Raw genomic sequence first — 22138 nt, forward strand, 5'->3', positions numbered from 1 at the left:
CACTTTTCAACATCACCCATATAACTGGAACCCCTACTCTGAACCCATTACTTCTCTTTCTCATCAAAAAGAGTTCCTATTTGCAAACTCAACAAGAAATGATGTGTGATGAAAAAATGTCCTGGACTTCACATATCACAATATCTCAAAAGACTCAATGGGGAAACCTAGTTTTTCTCTTATTTGTTTGCCTTTTATTTTCCTTCCCCCAATTGGTACCAAGACCAGACAGTCGAATGTTTATTTGGGGGAAATAAAAACTGATCAAACATGAATAGCAAATTCAAAGTCAAGGACAACAGAATTGATTCCCAATCTACAACAGCTGTACAAGGGGGGTACAGTTGCACTAGCATTACGGGGGTAAAGAGGGAGATGTGGGATGCATGCTGGGAACAGGGGTGAGGAAGGACATTGATGGTGGGAATGCCCCTCACTCATTGTCACTATGTGCCTCAAATATTACTGTGAAAAAAACTGTGTAAACACTAAATGAATTTCTTCTTCCATAGAGGATCATGGCAAGCATTCAGCATTAGCTTCCACATGTGAATTAGTGGGAGAAGAATGGGGCAGAAATATTGATACTAGAAGGTGGGACAAAATCTGGATCTAGAAATTTCTTTTGGAAATTAATATCATAGGAAAATAAAAAGAAGGCTTTAGGATCATTTATTGCTTTCCTCCATCTTATATTAAGACCCTTGGGTAAAAGGGACATGCCCTTACATGTTGAAGAAGGTAAAAGTATAGGAAATAAGGAAGAGAAAAACTAAGAAGCCAATCCAAATGATGGGTGAGAAAAACTGAAACAGATTTCAATTCTAATTGTTGTTACCTCTATCTAACTGTAGCAGTTTGGACAACCACCACCCCATTGTGTGGTCCCTATATAACCCAACTTGCCACAAACAACCTCTTATTGGTAGAGGTTGGTAGCAACCATCAGTTCCTACTAGCCTGACTTCTCTGGATCTTTCTAAAATCGCATCAGCAGAAGAGGTTGGGTGGAAAGGACAAGATTTAGAGGGAACTTTCTCTGTCTATAAGACAACTGCTCTTCTAGGTCGTGGAAATCCACAACCTTCATTTGCTTTAGTTCTAGGGGAAAAAATGATAGCCAGTTCTAGACTCCAGATTTTGGGACTGAGAACAAATTTTTTATGAACTGAGTTGGGCCCAATGGGTAAAACTACTTTTATGCTTGAATTAAGCAACTACTCGACTTGACAATACTTCTGAGAAAAAGCACAGCCTGACTGCACCTCAGAGAGGTTCCAAGAGAGTTCTGGAACCCATCAAGGAAAAGTGCCCAACATGGATTTTCTCCCTTCTGGTTGTCGGTCAGCACCTAGATTATCTGTAAAACTGGAGGCCAGAACCTTGGGGTTGGCAGCCTCCCTTCACTTAGGTGGGACTACAATGGGCATTTTCCTTAGGAGCCCAGGAGTCTTCGATCTTTTCACAGTAGGAGCTCGCCTCAGGGAGCTTGCTGAGAGTCCAAAATGAAAAGGTGCCACTCTAAGGCAGTCTGTACCAGTCCTTCCCTCTCAACTTTCGGCCAAGTTTAAAAATAACAGGAACAGTAACTGCTCCTTGAAGCCCAAAGTCTGTTTGTTCTAAAGTTGCTTGGCAGAAGGCCAGCTGCCTCTTACTTAGCACTCCAAAAAACAGGGAACAGCACGCACCGAGTTGCTCTTTGGTGTGTGTGTGTGGGTGGATTAGCTGCTCTTTAACATGATAGGGTAGGCCTCCTTCCAAGCCACACCAACCCCCAAATGGGTCCTTGCTCTCTGGGTGACAGAGCCTCTTTCTCTGTGAAGTTGAACTTGCTTAGATGAGATAGCAAGACACAGACAAAAGGTCTTCACAATGGCTTGGGGGATCCCTTAAGTGAAGATTAAGTTGAGGTCAAAGAACTTAATAGTAGCTCTTGGTTGTAGGTATTTGATTACACAACCATTCATATATGAATTCCTCTCACTCCTGTTGTATGGATTCTAATTTAGCTAAAGTGACAAAGGGCAAGAAAGTCTAAACTTGGAACAACTACCTAAATTCCTTAAACTTTTGCGAGCTAGTAATGAAGACATAGCTAAAATGACAAAGGGCAAGAAAGTCTAAACTTGTAACGACTACCTAAATTCCTTAAACTTTTGCTAACTAGTAATGACATCATATGTGCTTAGGAAGATGACAAGAATGCTACTCCCAAGTTGACCATTATTTTGCTGTGTGACCTCAGGCATGTTGCTTGCCATTTTGGGTCCCTATTATATTTTTAGAACAAAGGACTTATTTATCTTTTGAAAGAAATTTCCACACTATTTTTATAATTTTTATAAGTTTATTTATCATTAAAAAAAAAGCTTTCTTTGGACTGGAGAAATAGTACAGTGGGTACAGCACTTGTCTTGCACACAGCCTACTTGGTATTGATCCCAGCACTCCATATGGTTCCCTGAGCCTTTAAAAAGTGATTTTTGCATGTAGATCCTTAGCACATGTGTGGCCCAACATTGAATAACAAACAAAAACATTTCTTAAAAAATAAAGAATAGGGGGATGGTGCAATAAATAGTACAACAGGTAGGGCACTTGCTTTGCATATAGACAACCTAGCTTCAATCCCTGGTATCCCATATTGTCCTTTAAGCACCATCAGGTATAATTCTTGACTGCAGATTCAGGAGTAGCCCCTAAGCCTCTCTGGTGTGACTCCTTTCCCCAAACCCTGCACAAAAATAAGGGGTTGGAGCCAGAGATATAGTACAGAGGTTAGGACACTTGTATTGTACAGGGCCAACTCTGGTTTGATCCATAATACTGCATATGGTTCCCCAGAAACCCCATGTCTACTAGGCACAGAAATAAACCCTGAACACCTCTGAACCACACTCCCTTTCCTACCACCAAAAAAGTAAAATATGTATTATTTCCAGTATCTTTTCTGCTCTAAACTGGAGCCCTATCTTCCTGTTTCTCTCCCTGCTGATAAAATATAGATCTACAAAGCTATCTAACTACATATCAAATTAGAAATTTACCCACTCCAGCTTTCGCCACCTGTTAGTTAGGACATAACAAACTTTTGTCTGCTCGTCAGGTATTCTATACCCCGTGTAAAACTGAATTCTCCAAAAACATGAAAAACATTCTATCATCCATATTCACTTGCCCCTAAAAATTTAATATTATCAAAAGGAAGAAGAAGCCTTAACTTACTGGAAGCTCATGCTTTCAGAATCTCAGGTTTCCCCTAGCAACTAGGCTAAATTTAACTCAGAACACCTGATGGTGCCACTAGATTATTTTTCCCCCCCACTGGCATTGGCTGGAAGTCTTAAAGCTATTTCAGCTTTGCTGGCAGCTCCCCTACTGAGAAGGTTCCAGAGGAGCTGAGAGACTAGAAGGGAAGCAATACCTAAGCTAGGATGACCCCACCCAGCTCAGAACCCAGAACTTCAGAACTGAGAAGGATGCCTGTGTTAATTCTTGACTAACCCACTCACTTTATACATTAAAAATAAAGTTTCAGGGGCCGGAGAGATAGCATGGAGGTAAGGCGTTTGCCTTTCATGCAGGAGGTCATCGGTTCGAATCCCGGCGCCCCATATGGTCCCCTGTGCCTGCCAGGAGCAATTTCTGAGCCTGGAGCCAGGAATAACCCCTGAGCACTGCCAGGTGTGACCCAAAAACCAAAAAAAAAAAAAAAAAAAAAAAATAAAGTTTCAGAAAAGGTGGCTTGCCTTAGGAATTTGGGATCTTATTAATCTCTTTGCCCCTGTACTCACATTCCCCCCATCCACCATGAAGTTCTAGAAATTTTGCACCTCCACAATATTTTGAAGACAAGTCCCCCACCTCTGTTCCAGCAACCATAGTTTTCATTATCTCCTTTTTTGGTCCTGTCTGTTCTTCTGACTCTCTGCTTTTTCCCTCTTGAATCTGTCTTTCCCTCCTGCCAAAAGAATAAAGCTTGTTCTTACCTTCTTAATACCCATCAAATGGCTCCTTATCCCTAGGATAAAGGTTACAAGGTTGGGAATTGGCTCAGTGGATTATGCCCTGCATACCTTCAGCTTCATTCTATGCCTAGAATTAAATTTAGCAACATCAGTCCACTTAGAATTCTGCCTCGTACATGCCATGTGGTTTCTTGCCACTGAACTTTCCACTCCACATTCATGAACTGACTAATGCTTCCTTTGAAGACAGAGTTCAGGGGCATCTCCTCAAAGAAACTTTTGTAAACTTTCTTTCCATCTACTCCATTTAATTGGGTTAGGCGTGTCTCAAGAGTTCACTTCTAATTCATAGGTCTCTCTCTGTAATTACTTTGTGACTGCTTTCAGTCACAATCATCTTTGAAGTCCCAATTTCTAGCATATTTATGGGGATATATTAGGAGTTAATTAATGTCTATTGATTAATAGATGGCTAAATCCACGTCTTCACCATATGTCCTGATCCACCTTTCCAGATCATCACCATAAACATTTGTTAAAACATGTGTTAGCCATCCATGATTTGAGGAGTACCAAGAACATAATGTTTTTTCATGCCTCTGTGCCCCTATATATGTTCTTTCTTCTGTTTGAAATGCTTCCCCTCTGAATTTTTACTTTTAAGATTCAATCCAGGGGACAGAGAGATAGTTGAGGGGTTAAGATTCGTGTTTTTCATGTAGTTTACCCTAGTCAATACCAGCATTGCTGGATGTGAGCCAGGAGGCCCTCTGATCACCATTGTAATAGCCTAGGGCGCTAGGCAATGCCTAGTACCATAGGGACCTAGAAATCTCTTATCTTCAGGTCCTAGTATTGAATTGTTGATTCAATTAGATAAGAATCACTGGGAGGGATTCGGAGGCCTCCTGCAAACTTTGTCGGTGTTCTTCCTCCAACAAAAAAAGAATTAAAAAAAAAAAAAAGAATTCATGGGTACAACCAACCAGAGTTTGATCCACAGCACCTCGTATGGGATCCTGAGCACAGCCAGGAGACATTCCTCAGTACAAAGCCAGGAGTAGGTTCTGAGCACTGCCAGAAGTGGTTCCCCCAAACTGGATTCCCCAAATTCTCCCAAATTCCCCAAATGGATTCAATTAAACATCTCCATGCACCAAGGCCTTTCCTGATAGAGTTCTTTTCCCATTCACCTTCAGATTATAGAGTGATTTATCGGTACCCCTTTGCTAGTCATTATGAAGTAATTTAAATTTATTTATTAATATTTTTCCATAGAAATCTAGCAAAGTAGTTGAAATGCAGTAGCTAGACAGTGGATTAATGAAGCCCGTGTAAAAACATATACAAGATTGATTGTGCAAATTATGAAACATTTGAGAGATTTAGATTTGTTATTCTTTTATTATATAATATAATTACATATAACTGATAATAATTGTATCATTATTTTACTATAAATCTATATAAATTATGCTTTTTATACCAGTGTGGAAACCTATTTGTATATAATAAATAGGAACAGTCATTTTTCATTAAGTTCATACAATATTATAAATTGTGGTACAATTGAGAAATAAAGTAGATTAGAATTTTTTTCAGGGGTTATTCATCTAGTGATGATCAGTCTTGTTGGTATTTAGAAGACCATATGTGGTGCCAGGGATGTAACATGGGTTGGCCAAATGCAAGGCCAGCTCCCCACCTGTACTATTTCTCAAATTCTCAGAAGTAGACTAGAATTAAATCAAGCTCCAAATTGAGTAGAATTTCCTTGTTTTCCATGTGCTTTTATTCTCATAAAGAGGAGAAAATGGAAACCACTTCTATCACGAAAATTCTTATTTCTTTATTTGCATATACTCCTTTCTTTCCTGATATAGACAGTTTTAAAGTTTGCATAAATCAAAACAGAATGACTTTTAGAAAGGTGCCTGATAACTCTAAGTATCCACTGTTAAAAGAAAACAATCAGTTCTATAGGAGAAGAAATCATCCGTTCTGCAACAGCAGCTATGAAGGTCACTTCAGACAATGATGTGAGGAAGCACATAATTTTCAGTATGTATCTTCAGGTATTTATCACAGTAAAAGTTTTACATCTACATATCATCTAACAGACATCAACACATATTAATTGGGATTAGAGAAATAGTACAAGAGTTAAGGCACTTGCCTTGATGAATATACATTTGATTTATAAATTATTATGTTTTATATGTCAAATATATGCATATCTTTTTTTTTTTTTTTTGGTTTTTGGGCCACACCCGGTAACGCTCAGGGGTTACTCCTGGCTATGTGCTCAGAAGTTGCTCCTGGCTTGGGGGACCATATGGGACACCGGGGGATGGAACCGTGGTCCGTCCAAGGCTAGCGCAGGCAAGGCAGGCACCTTACCTTTAGCGCCACCGCCCGGCCCCAAATATATGCATATCTATACCTTGGCTTATACTCCTCTCCTTGTATAAATATATATTCATGTATACTTCTATATTTATATTAGGAGAAAATTAAAGTTATCTTAAAGTATATATAGCCTATTAGAATTCCTGGCACTTCATGGGCCCGGAGAGATAGCACAGCAGCGTTTGCCTTGCAAGCAGCCGATCCAGGACCAAAGGTGGTTGGTTCGAATCCTGGTGTCCCATAGGGTCCCCCGTGCCTGCCAGGAGCTATTTCTGAGCAGACAGCCAGGAGTAACCCCTGAGCACCACTGGGTGTAGCCCCCCCCAAAACAAACAAACAAACAAACAAACAAAAAGGATTCCTGGCACTTCAAAGAAGTTTTGATTACTTATCCCAAAAAGCTGGCTTATATATTGTTATTCACCATATTGTCAAAAGCCTAACTATTTCACAACTGTATTAATATTTGTTTTGGCACATGATATTATTGTACCACACTCACCAAGTACCAATTCCACTCCACCACTCTCTCTCTTTATTGCTTCCCTCCCTCCCATCATGCCATTTGCCATGACTCCAACATCTGCTTGGGATTCTCATTCTGTTATTAGAGTCTGTTTCCACTTGTTTTGTTTCTTTATATTCCACATATGAGTTAAATCATCTGTTTTTTTTTCTTCTTGTCTTTCTCCGTCTACTTTATTTTGCTTACATGAATACATCTTATAAGTTCCCATCATGGGGATGGGAGATAGTACAACGATAAGGTTAAATATGTATATAGGTTAGGTGTGTAGGTTATGTATTGAACCTGGATTCAAATATGGGTACCACATGGTTCCCTCCGGGACTACTAGATATGGCCATAGCAGCCCCCATATCCCTGTGATCTTCTGCATTGAACCTCCTGCCAGGTGACCCAAGAATTGTAAGGTCTCCTGATCCTGATTTCCTGGTCACTGTTTGGAATTCCTTCCTCTAAAGAAGTTCCTTCATTTTTAGAACTTTAAGAATTAGGGACTTTTTTTTTTTTTAAGAATTAGGGGTTGGAATTATAGTACAGCAGGTAGGGCAGTTGCCTTACATATGGCTGACCCACGTTCAATACCAAGCATCCAAGATGGTCACCCAAGGACTGCCAGGAGTAATTTTTGAGTGCAGAATCAGAAGTAGATCCTGAGCATTGATGGGTGGTGGCCTCAAACTAAAACAAAGTTCTTCTTAGGTGCACTCTCTGATGTCAGCATCAGAACCTGTGCATATATAGTCTCTCTCTCTCTCTCTCTCTCTCTCTCTCTCTCTCTCTCTCTCTCTCTCTCTGTCTTTCTCTCTCTTTCTCTCTCTCTTTCTATCTCTCACTCTCTTTGATTTTCTTTCCATTCTTCTAAATGAAATTAACTTTACTTCATTAAAAGTAAACATTACTTTCATTTTTCTTAAAACCCATAGATCAGTGAGACTATTCTGCATCTCTCTCTCTCTCTCTCTCTCTCTCTCTTGTACTTATTTCACTCAGCATGATAGATTCCATGTACATCCATGTATAGGAAAATTTCATGACTTCATCTCTCCTGACAGCTGTATCTAAAATATTACTGTGAACGATTTGTAATCCACTTTAGTCAAAATAAAAATTTTTTTAAAAAATGATAATAAATATTCACAGACTCCAATAAAGTTTCTATAATTTTTTAAAAACGTTTCCATAATTAATAAGTAAAAAATATTAGGGGATGTGTGGTGATGGCTTGCTGTGTATTTAAACTTACTGATTATTTAAAAATATATATACCAAAGGGGCTAATATCCAAAATATACAGGACACTGACAGAACTTTAAAATAAAAAAAAATCTAATCCCATCAAAAAATGGGGAGAAGAAATGAACAGATGCTTTGATAAAAAAAAAAAAAAGAAATACAAATGGCCAAAAGGCACATGAAAAAATGCTCCTCATCACTAATCATTAGGGAGATGCAAATCAAAACAACGATGAGATACCATCTCCCACCACAGAGATTGGCACACATCACAAAGAATGAGAACAATCAGTGCTGGCGGGGATGTGGAGAGAAAGGAACTCTTATCCACTGCTGGTGGGAATGCCGTCTAGTTCAACCTTTATGGAAAGCAATATGGAGATTCCTCCAAAAACTGGAAATCGAGCTCCCATACGATCCAGCTATTCCACTCCTAGGGATATACCCTAAGAACACAAGAATACAACACAAAATCCCTTCCTCACACCTATATTTATTGCAGCACTATTCACAATGGCAAGGCTCTGGAAACAACAAGCCTTTCCATGCTTTATACTTCCAAAATTGTCTTCCTATTAAAAAACAACAAAAATCGGAAACTACAATTAATATTATATACCAAAGGGGGGCAGTGGTACTAAATCATCATGTAGGTACCATTTATCTGCAGAGTGTAACATTCTCTTCCTGTTTTATTGTTTACTTTTTCTTGGGGGGTAGTGGAGGAAGTAAGAACAATTATTTCATGTTGATATTTTTCCTAGGCCTTAAGTTTTTGGGTTTTTTTTTTTCAGTTTCTTTTAGGTCTTTGTTTTAACTTTTCTGTAACGTGTACTGCTTCTTCATTAGCATATACACAATGGAATATTATGCAGCTGTCAGGAGAGATGAAGTCATGAAATTTTCCTATACATGGATGTACATGGAATCTATCATGCTGAGTGAAATAAGTAAAAGAGAGAGAGAGAGAGAGAGAGAGATGCAGAAAAGTCTCACTCATCTATGGGTTTTAAGAAAAATGAAAGTCATTTTTGCAACAATACTCAGAGACAATGAGAGGAGGGCTGGAACTTCCAGCTCACTTCATGAAGCTCACCACAAAGAGAGGTGAGTGCAGTTATAGAAATAACTACACTGAGAACTACCATAATCATGTGAATGAATGAGGGAATTGGAAAGCCTGTCTGGAGTACAGGTGGGTGTGGGGTGGGATAGAGGGAGATTTGGGACATTGGTGATGGGAGTGTTGCACTGGTGGGGGGGGGGTGTTCTTTACATGACTGAAACCTAATCACAGTCATATTTGTAATCAAGATGTTTAAATAAAGAAAAAAATATTAAAAAAATAAATATACCAAAATAAAACCATTAAGCTGTTTCCCTGAAATGAATATGCTTTTCTATGCCAACCAATTTTATCTTAATTTTTGTTTGGGGGGCCACACCAGATTTGATCAGGGCTTACTCTGGCTCTATGCTCAGAGATCACTCTTAGATGACTTCAGAGGAACATATGGGGCCCAGGTCAACTGTGGGCAAGGCAAATGTCCTACCTACTCTATACTATTTCTCTGTCTTATATATATATCAATTTTTAAAACTCTGTCTTTAAAATAAAACATTAGAACCAAACCAAGCTAAGTAGAAAAATATTAAGAGGATAAAATTTATCGAATTAAAATGAATCTGTCATAAGAATAAAAATAGTTTTTGTAGCAACAAAGCACTTTAGGTTTTTACGATAGAGTTCTCAATTTCATAAATACCAAGGTAGGGAGCTATCTCTATGGAAATACATTTGGCAACATGAGAAGATGTAGGATTAGCTAATAAAATAAGTAGCATGAGGAAGTGTGTCAAGTTCCCCACCCAGAAATTATATACCAAATCAGCTGCAGTCCAGAAATGCCATTCTCTACTATGGTATCCTCATAATATTATTTATTTATTGATTGATTGGTTTTTGGGCCACATTCAGTGGCGCTCAGGGGTTATTCCTGGCTCTGCACTCAGAAATCACTCCTGGCAGGCTCAGGGGAACCATGTGGGATGCCGGGAATTGAACTCAGGCCTTCCTGGGTCAGCCGTGTGCAAGGCAAATGTCCTACCGCTGTGCTATCACTTCGGCCCCTGACACCCTCGTGGTATTTTTTCAGTTTTTTGCTCCCAATTCTACAGAAGAATATGTAACAAAAGGATCCCCTTTCCATGCTTTATACTTTCAAAATTGTCTTCCTATAAAAGAACAACAAAAATCGGAAACTACAATTAATATTATATACCAAAGGGGGGCAGTGGTACTAAATCATCATGTAGGTACCATTTATCTGCAGAGTGTAACATTCTCTTCCTGTTTTATTGTTTACTTTTTCTTGGGGGGTGGTGGAGGAAGTAAGAACAATTATTTCATGTTGATATTTTTCCTAGGCCTTAAGTTTTTGGGGTTTATTTTTTTTTCAGTTTCTTTTAGGTCTTGGTTTTAACTTTTCTGTAACGTGTATTGCTTCTTCATCAGCAACCTGCTCTTTTTCTAGTAAGAATCACCTCAGTGAAGCAGAAAAAAAAATCCATGTAGGGGTGAATCTAAATTCTGGGATGCGTTTTGGTGACTTTCTTTGTTTACCTAAGACTCTTCACCTAAACGCTATAATTTTTTAACTTTAGGTAAACATCAGGTTTGCTAAGTTGTTTATTATAATAAACAGTTGTTTGGGGCACTTAATGTTCTAACATCAATCCCACCACCATTGTGACCTTCTCTCCACCAATGTCCCCAATTTCCCACCTACTCCCCAATCCTGCCCCCTTAACAGGTTTATTTTATATTGGTTGTTACAACAAAAAGGCTAATAGAATTGTAAAAAAGACTTCAGTAAAAGAGAATTTGTGATGATTTTTTATATCTTACTATGGGATTATTAAAGCTGTATGTTGCTAGCTGAACCTTTGATATTATTGTTTTTGTTTACTGAACTTCGTTTCAATGCTACTTTCACATTTGCTTTGAATAGCTAAAATTCTTTAGCTCAACATCACTTAATACTTTTTAAACACATTTTTAAGTAGAAATGTTCACCCTTCCCAGGTTACTGGTGCTGTGTCCAGCCCCACTGTTGAACTCAAGCAGACTGGGTTCAATCCCCGGCATTCCATATGGTCCCCCAAAGCCATGAATGTTTTCTGAGCACATAGCTAGGATTAATCCCTGAGCATCAATGGATAGGCACCAAACCAATAAATAATAATAATAATAATAATAATAATAATAATAATAATAATAGAAGGAACCTGATAGCTTTTAAGAATGGTTGCTTTTCTTTTATATATATATATATATATATCTACTTTTTTTGGGGGGTGGAGAGGGTGGGTGCTCAGGGTTTACTCTTGACTTTGCAGGTTCAGGTAGAAACATCTGGCAGGAACCAGATGGGGTGACAGAATCAAACATGGGTGACACATGCAAGGCAAGTTTCCTACTTGCCATATGTACTATCTCTCTAGATTTGAGGATAGTGACTTTTCATAAACATGCCTGATAGACTGGACAATTTTGTAAGTGTTCTTCCATGAACATGAAGATTTAAGCCTCTTGACTCATTATTTGGACAGTTTTCTGGGTGAAGTGACTAGCAAATTATTTGGAGATAACCTGTAGCAACTAATAGATTATCTATAGCAACTCAACTCAAACCTGTCATTATTCATAATGGTGTACAAAAAATTGAAACTTACATATACAGCAAAAGGTAACCAGTCTAATAGAACCAATTTGAAGGAGTGTACTGATGCAGGGTTCTAGGGACCATACTTGGTGCCAGGGATTAAATTCTGGTCAGTCATTTGCTAGGTAAGACCCTTACCCACCCATTACTCTGGTCCCTCAAAGAACCAAGATTTTATGAATATTTTAATGCAATTTTATTAACCTATGGATCTTAAGATTATTTCTTAACTTTCTGAACAGTTTAAAAAAAGAGAAAATATTTAACCCATTTTATATTTACTATCTTTGAAGTTGATACCTATGATTTTTAACTCTCTAGTTTTATTTACAATTAAGAATTATATTAAGGGGCTGGAGTGATAGCATAGCGGTAGGGAATTTGCTTTGCATGCAGCCAACCCAGGATGGACCTGGCATCCCATATGGTCCCCTGAGCCTGCCAGGAGTGATTCTGAGCGCAAAGGCTGGAGTAATTCTGAGTACTTCCGGGTGTGCCCCAAAAACAAAAAACAAAAACACACAAAAAAGAATTATATCAATATTAGTATATTTCTCAAATAACTAAAGGATTTACCACTTAAAGAAAAATGAACCCTTCCTCCACTCCTTTTCTTCTACAATTTCCTTTCCCTACAAAAATCTGCATAAAATACTTTCACTAAGATGAGATTGTTTCACTCCTAAGTACAAATACCTCAACTGAACTCTACAACAGCAGAAATGCAAAGAAGGATAAAATAAGTATTATTCACAATATTTAGATGTTTCATACCATGGGTTTGAATTAAAAGGAACATGTCTGTAGTATCCACATTTTTATAGAACCTAACTCAATTGGGTGTGAGCAAATGTTTTTAATATATTTAAGGAAAACTGTCCTAACATCAATGAAAAATTAAAGGGACTGGAAAGACAACTCAAGGAGCTGGCGTGCATGTTTCTTATGCTAGATCCCAGTTTCAATCAGCATATAATGCTTGATCTCTCACGGAGCACTTCCAGGTATGTCCCTGTCCCCACACTTCAAGAAAAAGAAGGGGGGGAAGGTAAATTTAGTCAAAGAATAAAGCTCTAAACTCTCTCCTGAACTAGCCAGACTTACCATGTAGTGCGTTGCATATTGTAATATTGCTTCACCAAGTTCTGCTAGTCAATAGCTTGACATTGTGGAAGCACAACAAAACTCATAAAAATAAATAAAATACATATTCATTGGACTAGCAGAAGAGTCAAGTTTGGGGATTAAAAATGGGACCCAAAGGTATATCACATACATGACATGCATGAGGTCCTAGGTTGAATCCTGTCTCCAGACCTCCCTGGAAATAACAACAAAGTTTCTTCTCATTTTTAGAAGCATCATTGTAACTATTACTAGTAATAAGCCTGTTATCAGTACTCTCTTATAAATGCATGATGTACAAAATATTTTTCCAAGTCTTTTTGATTAACCTTATAGATACCATTTATTTATGTACTCAACAAATAATTTTCAGTGTCTGTGGTGCCTATGGTGCTACATATTTTCTTTTTTTTCTTTTTCTTTCTTTCTTTCCTTTCTTTTTCTTTCTTTCTCTCTTTCTTTTCTTTCTTTCTTTCTTTCTCTTCCTTTCCTTCCTTTTCCTTCCTTCCTTCTTTCTTTTTCTTTCTTTCATTTCTTTCTTTCTTTTTCTTTTCTTTCTTTTCTCTTTCTTTTCTTTCTTATTTCTTCTTTCTTTCTTTCTTTCTTTCTTTTCTTTTCTTTCTTTCTCTCTCTCTCTCTCTTTCTCTCTTTCTTCCTTCCTTCCTTCCTTCCTTCCTTCCTTCCTTCCTTCCTTCCTTCCTTCCTCCCTCCCTCCCTCCCTCCCTCCCTCCCTCCCTCCCTCTTTCTTCTTTCTTTCTTTCTTTCTTTCTTTCTTCTCTTTCTTTCTTTCTTTCTTCTTTCTTCTTCTTCTTTCTTTCTTTCTTTCTTTCTTTCTTTCTTCGTTCTTTCTTTTCTTTCTTTTCTATTTTTTAAATAATATCTTTATTTAAACACCATGATTACAAACATTATTGTAGTTGGGGTTTAGTCATAAAAAGACACCCCCCCTTCACCAGTACAAAATTCCCATCACCTATATCCCCATATTCTTTTGTTTGTTTGTTTGTGGGTCACACCCGGGCGCTCAGGGGTTACTCCTTGCTCTACGCTCAGAAATTGCTCCTGGCAGGCTCAGGGGACCATATGGGATGCCAGGATTCGAACCACTGTCCTTCTGCACGCAAGGTAAACACCTTACCTCCATGCTATCTCTCTGGCCCCATGTCCCCATATTTTTTAATGCCATTTTTACCTTGGTCAGAATAGATTCTGAGAGGTTAAGTACCTTGCCTACATCCCCTACTTATGCAGAGCTCTTAATGTGTTGGTTTTCTGATCCTCTTTTCTTCCCAGATTTAAGACAAACTGTCATTACTAATTAACATGACAACATTTTCACATATTAATGATTATACTGACTTTTTTTTATCTTTTGCTTCCCAACTAATAACAATATTTTAATCTAACCACGAGGGCTTCCAAAACAACCAGAGTCAAGCAGGATGAGCAATGTGACAGAATTTTTGTGAACAAAAATTTGTAGAAAAGAGAAAAAGGAAACCGTAATCTGTGATTATGAAAGCCTTGTGATAGCAGTAGCTGCCTGACTCCTCCGCATGTGAAGAAAAGAAAACGACATAACAGACCACTGTGATGCCACTCATACTCCCAACACAATGTCCATAATCTCCTTAGTGACAGTGCACTAGACCAAGGGTACACCCCTCCCAAAATATTCCCTAGAGATAGTGTAGAGCAGAGTGTGACCAAATGACTCAATGAACATTTGGTTTAAGTTTTAAGAAGAACAACACTTTTTACTTAAATGATCTGAAATGTGCTCCTTCTTTTGACTTTATTTTGGAAACAGTTGCTGAGGAAATGTTCCCTACCCTACACAGTAAACAAATCTACTCCCTATTCCTACCCTAGCAAATATTGTTGCTCATTCTTTCCTTCACTTAATAATCTCCTCTTTGGGTCTTGGGTACTCCAAATATCGAGGCATATTCATAATACAGTTACAGAAGAGATGAAGTGGAATCTGGACCAATTTCAGGAAAATTCAAGTTAAAACATAAAAATGTGGGAGAGAAAATAAATAAAACTAACTTTCTAGCTCTTACTGTGTGTATTAGATAAATATATTAATAAAATTTTGGAGTTTCATATACTCCTGTTATTCTCCTGAGCTCTTAGTTAACAGTCTGTAGTACTTGCCAACTTTCTCAAAAGGTCAGGGGGACACAAAGACAATGATAACATTTTCTGTCTTGGTGTAGACAGTTGGAGATTTAGAATCTTGGATAAAATTAAGGTAACCAGCTTCAGGTTATTTAAATCCCTTCAGATTCTCCTTAGCCAGACATTGAAAGACTTAATTCATATAACCTGTAGCCTCATGTCCTCTTACCAAGATGCTGTCTCATTGCATCTTCAACTCAGCCAACGCCCTCCTACTTCCTACCCCACCCTAATCTCCCAACCATCAATCAAATCCTCCTTTTCTGGACGCTTTCATTCTCCCTCCTGTCCACTCTCAGGTCAACTGCTACTCTATCACGATACCACCTTCCCAAACTAATCCTAATATTCACCATGGCCGAAATTCTCCCTTACGCACTAGCCAAAGTTATCATCTTCAAATGTCAACATGAAAATCTCAAGGAACAGTGGTCGCATCCCCTGTGGTTTGCCCACAACTTCAACGTTCTCTGTTCCACTTTAAGATAAAGCTAGGAGACAGTATGTCCTACAAAGCACCAGTTTCAAGTCACCTCTGCAATGTGCCCAATTCCTCCTGCTCTTTTGGGGAGCACCAAAATATATATTTAACCTAGTCCCCAAGATGGCAGTTCTAGACAGCACCAAACACAACTTGGAGAGCCTTTAATCGAATCCGGCTCTTTCTCTCTACAGAGAAGCAAAGTAGAAAACAGGCACAAAAGAGGAAAGAAATGGCATGCCAACGTGTGTTGGAATTTAATTAGCACAGAGATGCTGGAAGACCCACTCATACTCAGTTCCCTGCACTCACCCGCTTGTAGATGTCTTCCCTGCTGACTTCATACTTCTGTTGCATGCGCTCCTCCAAGAAGTAGATGCGGAGCTTGAGGCTGAAGTTCTCCTTCTTCAGGTCATTGAGGTGCTGGGACAGAGTGCGATATCCATTAGACATGGTGGGCAACCCATGGGGGGCGCATGCCCAGAAGCCCCTTCACCCCAACATGGTGCCCCTGCACCGTGGCATAAGCAAGCTGGCTGGGGCCCTGGTAAGGCTATGGAGACATGGCTGCTTCTCTCTCTCTCTGTCCAAGACTTGGTTGGGTCTGGGTTCGCTGCTCTGGGAGCTGGAGCTCAGCACACTTTCCTTTTTTACCCAGGGAAGATATTTGTGGAATCCCTGACAGGGGAACATGCTGTGTGAACTCAGACACAAGTGGTGTAACCTGATTCCAAGCTAGGACTGGACTGCTACCCTCAGCCTCTTGCTTGGCCCAACTGGGAGCAGTTAACAGCTTCAGAGAAAAGAGAGAGAACTGACATTCCAGAAGCTTCCAGGAAATGGAAAAGGGAAGTCAGTTTATGTGAGATCATAAAAAAAAAGTGAAGGAAGTAGGGATATGGAGAAAAGAAGTTGGAGTGTGGAGGCCACACACACAAACGAAAAACAACAACCAAAAAAAAAAAAACATGGAAATGTAAGCAGGTTGCTATAGAGAAGAGCATATGTATACAACATGGTGAGTACATATCAAGGATGTACATGTCAGGTACGTCTTCAGGGATGTGTATATCTTAAAAATAACAAAGGAGTCCCTAGTTTTCTTTGACTATTAAAACTCACCACTAATCAGTCCATTCAACCTTTTCCTCCTAGGTACTCATAAGTAAATAGCCTTTATTACCATGTATTCTTTTATATCCCAGAACCACCACCCAAGAAAGAACAAGTCTTCTATTACTACGAAATCTCTGAAAACTCTGTTTAATAAAAGATCGGGTCCCAGGACATCAGCTCAGAGCCCAGGGGTTTCTATCAGTCTCTGGCTTTTAACTCTGGCACCTGCCAAATGGAGCCAGGCACTGGTCATCAGATCCTGCTCCTAAAGCAATTTAAAATCCAGAATGACAGCTGCGGCATGAGCAGGAAGTGTTATTTATATCATCACATCACAGAGGATATTGAAGGTGACTGGGAGGGGAGGCCACAGTACAGAACAAAACACGGGCTGGTATCTTGGTTGCAATAATACTAGATTGAAAATTAATGCTAATATCATCAAATTATTGTGTCAAATGATTAATTCAGTAATATTGACACACGAAATTATGTTGCTATTGTGATAGACTAAACTATTAACAATTGCATTAATAGCAAAGGAAAATAGGCCAAAACACTTATATTAATTTAAGTTCTAACTTCTTCTCCAACGTACATGCTCTTCATTCCTCTTTCTTATTACTCCATAATAATTGAATAATAATATTCAATTTATAAATATAATTATAATTTGAGCCGGAGAGATAGCATGGAGGTAAGGCGTTTGCCTTGCATGCAGTAGGTCAGTGGTTTGAATCCCGGCATCCCATATGATCCTCCGTGCTGCCAGGGGCAATTTTCTTTTTTTTTTTTTTTTTTTTGCGGTTTTTGGGTCACACCCGGCAGTGCTCAGGGTTACTCCTGGCTCCATGCTCAGAAATTGCTCCTGGCAGGCACGGGGGACCATATGGGACGCCGGGATTCGAACCAATGACCTTCTACATGAAAGGCAAACGCTTTACCTCCATGCTATCTCTCCGGCCCCCAGGGGCAATTTTCTGAGCATAGAACCAGGAGTAACCCCTGAGTGCTGTCGGGTGTGACCCCAAAACAAAAACAAAACAAAACAAAATAAAAATTATAATTCAATTATAATTTTATAATAATATTCTATTCATAATCCTTGAATTAGGCTTTTCCTGAATGCACAACAGGCAAGAGAGGTAGGTACAAAGGCAAATCCAGTCTGCATCCTCAACTAATTTAGTGATCACAGATTTGTGTTTACAGTATAGGCCTCCAACTTTTTACTTTATTCCAACATTTTACATTTCGCACAGCAATCTTCTATACACAATCATATGGAAAACTTGTTTCCCCAATATTACCCAATATTACCATCACTAAGTGTACCATGCACTCTTATTTTTTGTTTTGTTTTCCTTTCGAAGAGTGACCCCCTGACTTGATTTCATGATCCATTAAATATAAGAAACACTGAATCTATGGGAATCCAGAATGAAGTGATTAAATCTTACCGGGAAGATACAAGAAAACTTCAGTAGGAGTCACTCTTGCACTGACTTTGAAGACCAGAAAAGAATTGAGGGGTTGGGGTGGTAGCATAGCGGTGGGTGTTTGCCTTGTACATGGCTGACCCAGGACAGATGCAGATTTGATCCCCAGCATCCCAAATGGCAGCCCAGCCAGGAGCAATTTCTGAATGCAGAGCCAAGAGTAACCCCTGAGTGCCACTGGGTGTGCCCCCCCCCCAAATAAAATTGAGATGGAGGAAAAGGTGGCTTGAGGACGATATAATTAGAACTTATTGTTTGTTCAGATAAATCTGAGTTGTAGGTAGGTGGTATGTACTACCAGAGATTGTTGGCAACATAAGATAAATATTTCTTTTTTTTTGTTTTTGTTTTTGTTTTTGGGCCACACCTGGCTGTGCTCAGGGGTTTTTCCTGGTTGTCTGCTCAGAAATAGCTCTTGGCAGGCACGGGGGACCATATGGGACACCGGGATTCGAACCAACCACCTTTGGTCCTGGATCGGCTGCTTGCAAGGCAAACGCCGCTGTGCTATCTCTCCGAGCCCTACATAAGATAAATATTTCTTATTAAAAAAATGGGGCTGGAGCAGTGGGGCAAGTGGTAAGGCATCTGCCTTGCATGTACTGACCTAGGATGGACCGCAGTTCCATCTCCTGGCATCAAATATGCTCCCCCAAGCCAGGAGTGATTTCTGATTGCATAGCCAGGAGTAACCCCTGAGCGTCACCGGGTGTGGCCCAAAAAGCAAAAGAATAAATAAATAAACCCCTCAAAACTGCACACCCAAACTTCATTTATCTATTTTAATTAAATAGCTTTACTTTTAGAATAAATGATTATCATTAGGCTCACATATAAACAGCAAGAGAAAGTGTAAACTAAACCTCAGAAAATTCTTTTCTGTTCCCAATTCTCTCACTAAATAACTGCCTGGCTCTGGAAATGTACTTCTCTGGAGGCCTGACTAAAATGAAGTAGTTGGAAACTAGGTAATTTTTTCAGGTTATTTTCTGGACTAAAGTCCTTTAGGAATAATTTTATAATATATCTCCATTTCACACAAAGAAAACTGATTCCAGATTGTTGGCTTATTATAAACCACTTTTACTTGAATTCTTTAATCATATCATTTCAAAAAAAGTTTATGGCAAGGAAAATTGTACAGAAAATCAGACTGTTCTCATCCAACCAAGATATCTTGCTGCACATTTATCATATTTTCTATTTCCCTGATCCTTGTTCCTTCCCTAACCAGTGAATTTTACTTTTATTTGGGGTGGGGGCACACCTGGCGGTGCTCAGGAGTTTCTCCTGGCTGTCTGCTCAGAAATAGCTCCTGGCAGGCACAGGGGACCATATGGGACACTGGGATTCAAACCAACCACCTTTGGTCCTGGATCGGCTGCTTGCAAGGCAAACGCCACTGTGCTATCTCTCCGGGCCCGCCAGTGAATTTTTCTATATTTTCTGTTAACTCCTAGAAGTAAGTCTTTAAGTAATAGTTGGTCTTTAGCCTCCTACTTGTTTTCTTGTCCACAATCTCTTTCATAATATGTTTGGTTCTATCATTTCTGCTTCCTAAAATGTCTCTAAATCTTTGATCAATCCTATTCACCCACCAACTGGCCCTTACACAATCAAAACTTAGCTAACTGTTTCCACTTGAAGACACCATTCTCACAGCAAACTCACAGCAAAAGCTTTGTAACAATCTCTATAATGTCCACTAGATTCTCTTGCAGCCATTCTATTTTATTTTCTTTTTTTATTTGTTTGTTTTTGGGCCACATCTGGTGATGCTCAGGGTTTGCACCTGGCTATGCATTCAGAAATCACCCCTGGCTTGGGGGACCAAATGGGACACTGAACAATAGAACCACAGTCCATCCTAGGTTAGCACTTGCAAGGCAAACACCCACCTGCGCCACTGTTCCAGCATTTGGTGGTATATTGTTTAGCATAGCTGCCTTCCATTCTATTTTCTATATTATATTAAAGAAATGTTCTCAAAATACAAATCTTACTTTGCCATCTAATCATTCTTTGAAGACAAAAGACTTTGTTTCTGCCAACTTGCTGACATTTCGTCTGGGTCAATGGTTTTATTTTTAATTTTTAATTGAAGCACATGATAATAGGTTTCTAGTGTACCATATTAAACCATTCATTTTTTGTTGGTTTTGGGGTCATACCTGGTGGTGTTCAGATGTTACACCTGGCTCTGTGCTCAGGAATCACCCCCTGGTGGGCTCAGAGACTATATGGGATGCTGGGAATCAAACCAAGGTCAGCTGCACGCAAGGCAAATCCCCTACCCCCTTCTACTATCTATCACTCCAGCCCCAGAACAGATTGATTTTTAATACACAATGTAGGGTCAGAATTTGTGTAAGTGTTCTAAACAAGTGGAAGACAGCATATGACAATTTACTCTCAAAGGCTATAATATATAAGCTGTAAAATAGTAAAAACTAGAGGAGTTAGGAAAGAATGACTGTCAAAGAAAATTCCCCAGAAAATTGGGAATTTAGTTGCCTCTGAAAGATGAATCAAGTTATCTTAGGATACAAGGAGAATCCAGGCAATCTGATCTCCTAGGTGGAAAAGGAGCAGAGCTGCTGAAGGCCACCTGAATTGAGTAAAGTGAACACAGCGTCCTGTGATGGGAAAACTGAGATAGTCGGAAGTCGGACACAAAGATTCCCATTTTGTGAATGTTTGAAAGTCAGATGAGTAGGCTTGAGTTTGTTCCTTAAGCAGATATTGTCTCCCAATTTGAACAAAAGATGAGGAGCAAAGGAAATGCAGGAATTATCTACTGGAATAAACAAGGTTTTGTTGTTGTTGTTATTTTTGTTCTTTTTTGTCGTATCTGAGAGACTTGCACTTTGTTTTTCTAGCTTAGTTAGCTTTAACAAAACTGTACGTACCTGAGCTATAGCTATTAAACCTGAAGTTTTGTTTGTTTGGTTTTGGGGGCCACATTGATAGTGCTTAAGGCTCTGAACTCAAGAAACACTCCTTGTAGGGCATGGAAGAACATATAGGTTGCCATGGAATGGAACCAAGATTGACCATGTGCAAGACAAGTGTGCTGCCTGCCATACTAACACTCTCTGGCCCAATCTGAACTTCTTAAGGCCAGTCTCAGGTCTACCTGCCTCACTTAAAAACAATATACAGGGTACCGAAGAGATAGCACAGCGGCGTTTGCCTTGCAAGCAGCCGACCCAGGACCAAAGGTGGTTGGTTCGAATCCCGGTGTCCCGTATGGTCCCCCGTGCCTACCAGGAGCTATTTCTGAGCAGACAGCCAGGAGTAACTCCTGAACAACGCCGGGTGTGGCCCAAAAACAAAAACAAAACAAAAAAAGCAGCAATATACAGAAGGTTCTTGGGTAGGGACACTGTTTCTATAGGCTTGTCTTTCCCTATTTATACAAGGCATCAAAAAATATTTTCTGTCAAAATACGTTGCCAAAAAATTAATGACTATCCCCCATTCTTTCCTTAATTTGTTCTCTCCAGAGCTTCTTAATGTATTATTCTAGTTGGAAATAAGACTCTCTAAAAAGGTCGCATCCATGCCAACAAGCGTAGGAGGATTACAGCCCAGCTGTTGCATGTCATGCCCCATTATCAAACCAACTGTCAAGCCAGTCTTAAAAAATATAAAACCTCAATCTCACATTTGCTTAATTATATCCAGACCCCCCAGATAGAGTTGATCAAGGAGATTCTTGCAAATATATTAACCTCTGATTACTCTTTCCCCTAAAAATTAAAATGACCAAAAATGATTAGGGACCTTCCAAAGAAGGTCTTCTCCAATAGAATTCTTCTCCAATAGAATTGACACATGTAATTTACAACCTAATCAATCCATACTTCTCC

General features: G+C 39.2%; 1 protein-coding gene across 2 annotated transcripts in view; it reads right to left on the reverse strand.

Annotated features, from left to right (window-relative positions):
- The window catches only part of LOC125997457 (myomegalin-like), a 192559-nt gene that overhangs the window by 131481 nt on the left and 38940 nt on the right, over nt 1-22138 (reverse strand). For both annotated transcript variants that reach the window (XM_049765890.1, XM_049765893.1), the window contains one exon: nt 15964-16074. In XM_049765890.1, the coding sequence (XP_049621847.1) occupies nt 15964-16074 (111 nt within the window). The remainder of the gene's footprint in view (nt 1-15963; nt 16075-22138) is intronic.

This window comes from Suncus etruscus, chromosome 19 (genome assembly GCF_024139225.1).
Source record: "Suncus etruscus isolate mSunEtr1 chromosome 19, mSunEtr1.pri.cur, whole genome shotgun sequence".
Lineage (NCBI taxonomy): Eukaryota > Metazoa > Chordata > Mammalia > Eulipotyphla > Soricidae > Suncus > Suncus etruscus.